Source organism: Elaeis guineensis, chromosome 12 (genome assembly GCF_000442705.2).
Source record: "Elaeis guineensis isolate ETL-2024a chromosome 12, EG11, whole genome shotgun sequence".
NCBI classification, from domain to species: Eukaryota; Viridiplantae; Streptophyta; class Magnoliopsida; order Arecales; family Arecaceae; genus Elaeis; species Elaeis guineensis.
In genome coordinates, this window is record NC_026004.2 from 31,979,946 (window position 1) to 31,989,525 (window position 9,580).

Sequence of the window (9,580 nt, forward strand, 5' to 3'; positions counted from 1 at the left end):
TCCCTAATATCTCTACTATCTTTCAGATGCTTACAGCTCAGTCCACATGAATTGTGGAGCTTGAGAGATGTATTCTGAGACTGACAGATAGAGTTTTTGATTTGCAGAGGTAGGTATTAGTCTTAGCCCTTCTCCAGCTGTAAGAGGACATCACGGAGGTCTCCAACCTATCTGCAGAGGCGGCTAGGCTTCGAGGTATTTTGGAGAGTGACTTTGATTTTTTGAGGAGAGAGATCAGGGACTCCAGTGAGGCTGTCTCTACTCAGATTGGTATCTTGATGCAGTCCATGTCGAGAGCTTTAGAATAATTGGACACCATCAGACTTGTTCTGCTAATTGAGTCCATATCTTTTCAAGCTCCAGGATCTTCTCGCCCTTCTGCTCATGCCTGTACTTCTACCCGTGGCCGAGGCAGACGTGGTTGAGGATGTGTCCATGGCTTTGATCTTGAGTCTCCTCATGATATCTCTGACTCTTCTGATTCTGACACCTCTAGCCATGATATTTATTAGATCTAGCATAGTTAGTCTTTTATGTCTAGGATCTAACTTATAGCCTTTGTATTTGTTGGCTGATTGACTCATTGATAGTTATATTTTTTGTTACCCATGACTTTTATATAGCCTATGTATTTTGACTTGACTCTTATGTATTGTGACACTTATGTATTATGACACTTATGTATCTGATAACTCTTCAGACATATTTTGGATATATATATATATATGCTTGTAACTTCTATGAATGTCATTTGGATTGATTTTTATGAATGGCATCAATTGAAATATCTTAATTATATGATAAAAACCCCTTAATGTGCTATGAAATATATGTGCCTCATATATGTGCTATGAAATATGATGAATGGCAATATCTTCTATATGAGCAAATTGAAATATCCTTTATGATTGCTATAGTGAGGGAGAGTCTTTTTTATTTTTTTTTAAAAATTTCTTAATTCATATTGTCAAAAAGGAAGAGTAGAGAAATAAAATTGGGCAATAAGCAAATTTGTCAAAGAAAATAATCTTATAAGTAATTTTCAACTACTCGTGATGTTCAAACTACTCATGATGTATTTTATTCAAATAATTAGCTATAATGTTTAAGTGATGCATCTTCATAAATTTAAAATTTTTAATCAATGCTTTATATATGTTATATTTTGCTTTTGCTCAAGTATTTTGTTATCATCAAAAAGGGAGAGATTGTTGCTCCATGAATTGATTTTGATGATTACAAAATATTTGAGGAGGTTACTAATGATTTTGGCTTGAAAAAAGATTTATTGTATTTCAGGGGTAAAATTATAATTTTATCAAGTTCTGATTCAAAAACTTCAAGAGCAAGAACAGAAGATTTGTGATCTATTGAAGAAAATTTCATATTTTTTGGATGTATATTTTGAGAGAAAATCAAGTTTAAAGAAAAAAATCGACCCCTAAGTTGATCCCTGTCAAAAGGGGTTGAACGGCACGCTATTTTTGGCTGGCACACCTAAAAAGGATGACCCTAGGGGTCGACCTCTGTTGTATATGTAAGTCAAAGATACAGAATAGTCATTTTCTATTCTGCACTACAGAGGTCGACCCTTGTGCAGGGGACGACCCCTAGGGTCGACCCCTATGACGGAAAATCTTCGTAACGACTAATTTTCAGCTCATTTGGGTCATATTTAATGCTCATTTAAAGCTCTCCAACTGCTCTCATCCTATCTAGATCTCTCTCCACCATCTATTGAAGATATAAAGATACTTAAAGGAAGAAAAACACAAGAGATTCAAGCATTCGTTTAAGCCCTAAGCAAAAAGTCCTCTTCAAGCAAAAGAAACTTTCATTTCAAATTCACCAACCCCTCAAGAGCTCATTCAAGTCTTCAACAACCTTGAGAAAAATTAGTAAAGCTTCTTTCTTGTTGTGTAAAGTGTACTTAAAGTTTTATTTTCTCATTAAAGGAGCTAAACTTGTATTTCTTTGTCATTAACTTTTATACTCTATTTTTGTCTTGATCTTTAGCTTTGGAAGGGTTTCAAAACTTGGATAGATTGATCCAAACCTTGAATCAGATTGTATTAGGTTGGCTTGTATTCAGAAAATAAGTATTCTAGCTTGGGATAGCTAAAGTCGGAGGTACCGATATTGTATTCTTGTTGAATACATTTTAGTAGATTTAAATTCTCAAGTAGGAGCTTGGAGAGTGGATGTAGGTGCAAGGTTAGCACCGAACCACTATAAATCTTGATTGTTTGTATTGTGCTTACTTGCTCTCTTTCTAAATTTCTTTATTTTCTTATATTTTTGCATCTCATTTCTACACCTTGCTTAAATCACTTACTACATATAACTTGCTTATTATTACTTAATCTTTGTGATTTTAAATTAATTTTAAAATTTTAAAAACTCAATTCATCCTCCCCTCTTGGGTTGCATAGCTGGGCAACAATACCTTAACTCTTATCAGACACTATTGGTGTGAACACCTTCAATCTCCATTGAACAGCTTGTATCCTAGTTTAATCATGATCAAATAAAAATATCTTGATTGGACTGACTTGGACATTGGATGCTACCACTTTTGTTAGTCTTGTGAGAATATAGAAACTTAGAATTTTTTATTAGTTATATCTTAAAATTGATGGAAGAATATATTTTGAATAATAGATTCTGAAGGATACTCTTAAGATTGATGGAATCTATACGTTCATTATTTTTGTAAAGTATTGAACTATCTTTTTGAGATATTTCATAATTTATTTTAAAAATAAATAATTAATCTTTAAATTATGTATTATTTATGAAACTATTTATATAGAAAAAGTGATTTGCAAAATTGAGATTTTTGGAATATTATGGTTAATTGATTTATTATGAAATATATATATTGAATGAAATTATGATATATATATATATATGTGTGTGTGTGTGTGTGTGTAATATATGTATGTATGTTATATTGCAAAAGTGCTTTAATACCGATTGGATTTGTGCTATCAACCTAGCTATATTCTAGATCCTACCAATGAAGTTCTTTAGATCTTGCCAATAGGGATTGTGCATTGGTTCTCTAAATCCTATTAATCGGAGTTATGCATTGGTCGTCTGAATCTTGTTAGTGCAGATTATACATTGATTCTCTAAATCCTATCAATGAAAATTGTGCATTGGCACTTTGATTAAGCTTACTATTTCTATTTTAAGCTCATCATAGGATATAAATATGGTCATAGCTAAAAATTGTTGAGTTATATGTTATTTGATTCGATTCAAATTTATGATTATGTATGCATATGAATATTTAAAAATATTTAATTTATTTAAATTAACATGAAATATATTTTTATATTTATTTATGATATTTATTTTTAAATATCATATTTTATGATAATACCTAAAATGTCTCATTGAAATATTCATTACTTAATGGACTATTGAGCTCATTACTTCTTCTTTTTTTTCATATTCAGATTTTTAATTGTGGATATGAGAACTGCTTTGAGAATAAGTTAGAGGCAAAAGATGATAATATTAACCATATTTAGACATAGATTTATTATTATATTTTATAATATTATTATTTGAGATTTAATGGATGTAAGATCTTTTGAATATCATTGAAATTTTATGAGAAATTAAAGTTGATTTTAGTTAATTAATTTTAAATTTAATTTATTACTAATTCTACTATAATATATTGATATCATGTTTGAAATATCTTATATGCTGATTAGAAGTGTGACATACATATTTTTTTTATATTATATATTAACATTTTATGATTTATAAAAGTTACATGATTTATGATTATTTTATATCAGAAGTAATGTGGAAATGTATTCTTTTTTGACAAAAATAAAAATAAATATATGTCACTCATTTTTGGATACTATCAAATTTTTAATATTTAAAATAACTAAAAGGTACCAATTTTATCTTAAAATAATTGAAATATATCAATTTAAATTATTTTAGATAATAAAATTTTAAAATATTCAAATAATAAATGTTGCTACTTTTTTGTCTCATCTAGGTATGTGGCAAGGTCTGCTAGAAACTGAAAATCATATTATTTATGTTAATTTATTTTTTTTATATTTGGATTTGCACCTTTTTCACATATGCCCTTCTCAACTCTTGTTTATTGCTATTTTGTTTCTAGAACCTCTATCATTATTTAGATTTTCATTATGCTCCAATCAAACTGGAGATAAATAAATATTACATCTATCTCAAAAATGATTAGATTTTTTTGGAAATCAATTATTCACTTTCGATATCATGCTCCTTTCATATTCTATTCTGCCAAATGATATTGTGATAAGGGCTCCTTCAATTTTGGAAATTATGAACCTATGGTTGTTGGCCTACCTCAAAATAACTCAAATTTGAATATCAACCTATTGCGGTCATGAGTCAAGGAGTTGAATAGCTCAAATAGTTGACTTATGCCTCCGTACCTGCATACGTATGGTATTGTCTACTTTGATTCTGATCATCTTTGGACTTCAATGGGCCTATGGTCATTTGGAGTCTCATAGTTTTACCTTTTAAAAGATGCCTCGTGTAGGAGAGAATATTTTAATTCATATAGGCCATACTTCCTCTTGACTCACAATCGATGTAGGACTAATGAAACCCTCCATTCTGTATTATTAGACAATCATTTTACATATTTAGAGCTTATTTATTTTGATGAATAAGATTTTTTTTTTTTTTGTCCAAATTGAATGCAAGTATAGTTTGGATTTTTTGGGGCCCTAGGAATCGAAACCAATAATCTGTATTTGAGTCCTGTCCACTTGAATTGGGCAAGAATTCTCTCCGTTCTAGTTAAAGAGGGAAAAAAAAAAACACAAACAAATAAGTACTTGATGGAGCATTGTTGATGGTGCGTAAGTACCATCCTCAAAATGCATATGCAATAGCAAATTTAACCGTTTGTTTTTTTCTTGAATACTATGTATAGCATGTATATTTTTTTTGTTTTTCATGGGACAGCATGTACCATAAATATAATTAATATACATTGGGGGAGGAGTACAATATAGTAATTTGGAGCACAATAAATAGCATATGCATTGATTTGCAATTAATATTTTTTAAAACCAATTTGCCTGAGAGGAAGATGAATCGTGATCTGATTTACCTCAGCTAACAAGTAGAAAAGTTTAGAGGGTTGGGATTTTCAAACATCTCGGCCAATATCTCAAATCGAGATATAAAAATCTTTGTCAGTAAACATGATAATAAGTACTATATCTAAGCATCAATTTTGAAATTTATTAATTAAAAAAATATTACTAAAAAAATATGAAAAATTATTGAAAAATATTAGCCAATGTAAATATATCACACCGATTGATATCTTAGATTTGTATCTGTTGTGGGTCTCCACCTCGGTCTCGATCGGCTTCACTCTCAGCCCATGCCGAACATAAATAGATCGGATCCGATCGAGCTCCACAGATGTCTACTGCTGACCTAAGGGACTAGATGCACAAGGTTGGAATAAGAGCAGCAAGTGGCAGCCAGATCCTCAGCTGAAGTCGAGGTAACCTCATCGATTTAGTATGAGCTATTTAAGGTCAGCCAAGGTCGAAATATAATTGAAAAATCTCCATTGATAGAATCAGCTCTTTTTACCAATTGAAAAAGTCCAGATAAGAAAGAACTTCTCCATAATTGAATCACACCCCAAAAAGAAGAAATTCTCCATCAACCAAATCCACATGCGATAATTAGGGATCGGCCAAGACTTCCTAATGTGCATGACTCTTAACCCCTCTCTATAAACAGAGGGGCGTGGAGACTCCAAAGTAAGTTCTAAACTCCCACCCTCTCCTCCTTGTTGTTTTCCATCTTCTGATTTAAGCATCGGAGGTTCCTTACCAGAAATACTCTGGCAGAGCTTTTTTGCAGGTTCGAAGTCGAAGCTTGGACAGTATCTCCAGCATACGCTGTCATCTCATCTATTTGAGCTCAGGTATACGAGCTGGATGCAACAGTATCTATATATATTAGTCTAGATTTTTATATTCATAATATTAGAGTGTGCGGGATGTTAACACAAACTAAGATGTTGAGTGAGATAAAAACCTCTTGCTTATAGTATATCAAACTTTACAATGAGTGCCCATGATAAATCTTTGCAGCAACTATGCTACAATACATCAACCGAATAAAAGAGTGCAAGCTGAAAAAACAAAAGGAGTGGACAACTTTCAAAGTTCCAAGCTAATTGATGGTCTAATTCTATGATCATAGTTGTCCATCTATTGCAAGATGGTCATGATGCATGCATTAGTAGGCATGGCAATTTGATCCAACCCATTGGGTACCCGATCTGACCTGATCCGATTAAAATCCGGGGTGGGTATAGATTTTTTAAAAAAAATTGAAGCGGATGCGGGTCGAGTATAGATAATAGTATACCCCGCCCCTATATATATATATATATATATATATATATCCAACTGAAATCTCTAGCCATCTATGCTTCCGGTATTCTGCCACTTCACCTCCCCTAAGCTTCCATAGGCCACTCCAAGCCTCCCACCCAATTGGGAATCCTGAATATGGAGAAAAAAGAGGAAAATCAAGGGAAAAACTCTCCATAAGCTTTTCGATTGAAAAGTAAGTTCTTTTTTCACATAGATTGTCATTTTTTTTTGTTTTTTTTTTATTATTATCTTTTTTTAGAGATCCATGGGAGAGCACTTGAGAGAGATTAGAGTGGGGTCCAAGGTTTCAATTGGCTTTTTTTCTTAAGCATATGGGATTCTATCTAAGTTGTGGCGGTGTGAGTTGGTTCCTTGAGGTTTTGAGAGCTTAATCTTGATAGAAACATAATATTTTGTAAGGTCGGAGAATTTTGATGGATAAGATTCTTTTTTGGCCATAAAATTTTCAATTTATTGAGTTTTATTCTACCATATATGTATTTTAAAAATTATATAAAAATTTTGGATATATCCGATCCGATCTGACCCAAGATGAGTACGTATACAGATAGATATATATATAAATTTTTTTCTGACGAAATAGATATGGATATCAATCGATCCGATCCGTTGCTACCTCTATGCACCGGGGCCAACGGTGTATATGGGACATTGCCTCTATAGCACGGAGGGGCGGATGGAGTGTCCATTAACACATGGATGGACGTAGGAACAGACCATGCATCAATCTTGGGAAGTTGGAAGGGTCCAGATTTTGTTTTTTTTTCAAAAGAAACTCACTTAACAACAGAAAAAATAGAAAATATTCTTTGATCTTAAAAATTATCATTTCCATGTGAAGGCCTTCCCCGCCCTCCGGCCGGTGCTGCTGCTTTTAAAGCGTTTCTAAAACTTTCGCCTATTAATGCACTCCCACCCTGTTCCAACACTCAACCACCGCCAAGTAAAATGATCCGTGAACGGCACTCTTACTCTCTCCTCCTTGCTCATTAAATAGAAGGCGGCTCCAACCCTGTGAACGATCACACCCTCTTGCGTCCCCTCACCACCTTGTGTCATGGATATTGCACTTAGAGACCATGTCTTCTCCTCTCTTCTCCACTGGATCGATCTCTTCACTCTCTTTCTATCCATCTCAATAGAAGCCTACATTTTTGTCCACAAATGGAACCCCACGTACCACCTCTTCCCCATGTCATGCATGCTTCTCCTCTCAGCCCTCCAACGCCTGGTATTCACGCCCAGGCAAGTCTACCTCGTAGACTTCTCTTGTACCAAGCCTCCAAGCCGGTTCCGGGCTCCCATCTCCGGCCTCTTGGAGCACCTCTCCCTCATCAAAGTCTTCGATGACGCGAGCGTCGCCTTCATGACAAAGCTCATCACCACCGCAGGCATGGGCGACGAGACCTACTTCCCTCCTTCTCTCCACTACATCCCCCCCTCCCACACACATGAAGACTCCATCGAGGAAACCCACATAGCCCTCTTCCCGGCCCTCGAAGACCTACTCGCTAAGACCAACCTCTCGCCCCGCGACATCGACGTCCTCGTCGTCAACTGCAGCGCCTTCTGCCCTTCTCCCTCCCTCTCCTCCATCGTCGTCCACCGCTTCGGCATGCGCGACGACGTCAAGACCTTCAGCATCTCCGGCATGGGCTGCAGCGCGGGAGCCATCGGCATCGACGTCGCCCAGAGTCTTCTTCGAGTCCACCGCAAGTCCTACGCCGTCGTTTTGAGCACCGAAATCATGTCGACCGGGTGGTACAGCGGCAGGGACCGGCGCAAGCTGCTGCTCAACTGCTATTTTCGGATGGGCGGCTCCGCCGTGCTGCTCACCAACCGGAGGGAGGCCAAGTGGTGGTCCAAGTACCGGCTGGTGCGACTGCTGAGAACCCAGCGAGCATTCGATGACAAGTCCTACCTCTCCGCCATCCGCGAGGAGGACTCCGAAGGCATCACCGGCTTCTCGATCGAGCGCAATCTTCTGACAGTCGCCGCCCAGACGCTCCGCTCCAACGCCGTCGCTCTCGGCTCGTCGATACTTCCGCTGTGGGAGAAGTTGAGGTACGGTGTAATGAAGCTCTGCAACAAGAACGCCGCGCCGGACTTCCGGGCGGCGATAAAGCATTACTGCTTGCCGTCGTCGGGGAGGGCGGTGATGAAGGAGATAGGGAAGGGGTTGGGGGTGGGGGGGAGAGAGATGGAACCGGCGCTGATGACGTTCCACCGGTTCGGGAACCAGTCGTCGGCGTCGATGTGGTATCAGTTGGCGTACATGGAGGCGAAGGGGAGGGTGGGGAGGGGGGAAAGGGTGTGGCAGCTGGGGATGGGGACCGGGCCCAAGTGCAACAGTCTGGTCTGGGAGTGTTTGAGGGGTGTAATGGCAAAGGAAGCGGAGAAGGGACCGTGGGACGACAGCATCCATCGGTATCCGGTGGGCGAAGGTCAGGAGGATTTGTAGGAGGTTGCGGTGGCGGCGGCGGTGGTGGTGGTGGAGTTGAATGCAGTAATGGATGCATGATGAGATTATTATTATTATTATTATTTCCCTTGCTGTGTTGAATGCGAGCTCAGGGGGTTGGTGATGTTTGTTTAAATATTTAACTTCTGATCGAGTCAGAGGTACGTGCCTGACGAGTCAAGTTTACCATGTTTCCGATTTTACTGTGCTTCAACAGTGAGTTGATCTCTATCTTTTAAAGCAGAAGAGTATGCTTGGCTAATATAAATTTTAGAATGAATTCATCTATGGGGAAAATGATATTAAAGCAGGAGGGCAGTCGAGGCAGGTGAGATCAGATTTTGGTCGGATCAAATGTAAAAAAGATAAAAAATTTATTTTTTATTAAAAAAAAAAGATAAAAATTGGAAAAGGATGATTCGACGCATTTATCTCTTCTGGATATGATCATAGGGCCCCAATCCTCGAGAATGTTCGATTCGAGATTGAATTTGGATGAATAGACGGCCTCCTTCCCACCATATAAATAAACTCAACATACGTCACTCCAGTACCATCGAGGACCAACGGATCAGGTGTCGTTTTTAAACGTCATGCTTATACTTGATTAATATAAATTTTAGAATAAATTCATCTCTAGACAAAATGATATTAAAGCAGG

The 9,580-nt window shown here is 36.9% G+C and overlaps 1 protein-coding gene across 1 annotated transcript; it reads left to right on the forward strand.

Moving 5' to 3' along the window:
• Positions 1 to 7,443: 7,443 nt before the first annotated feature.
• LOC109505060 (3-ketoacyl-CoA synthase 5) lies at positions 7,444 to 9,164 on the forward strand. The gene has a single exon (XM_073246805.1). It carries the CDS (start codon positions 7,516 to 7,518, stop codon positions 8,917 to 8,919), a length of 1,404 nt encoding a protein of 467 aa, XP_073102906.1. The 5' UTR covers positions 7,444 to 7,515; the 3' UTR covers positions 8,920 to 9,164.
• Positions 9,165 to 9,580: the final 416 nt, after the last annotated feature.

What these genes read in the sequence shown, in the direction of transcription:
- LOC109505060 (XM_073246805.1), top strand. Translation starts at nt 7,516, where the DNA reads ATGGATATTGCACTTAGAGACCATGTCTTCTCCTCTCTTCTCCACTGG.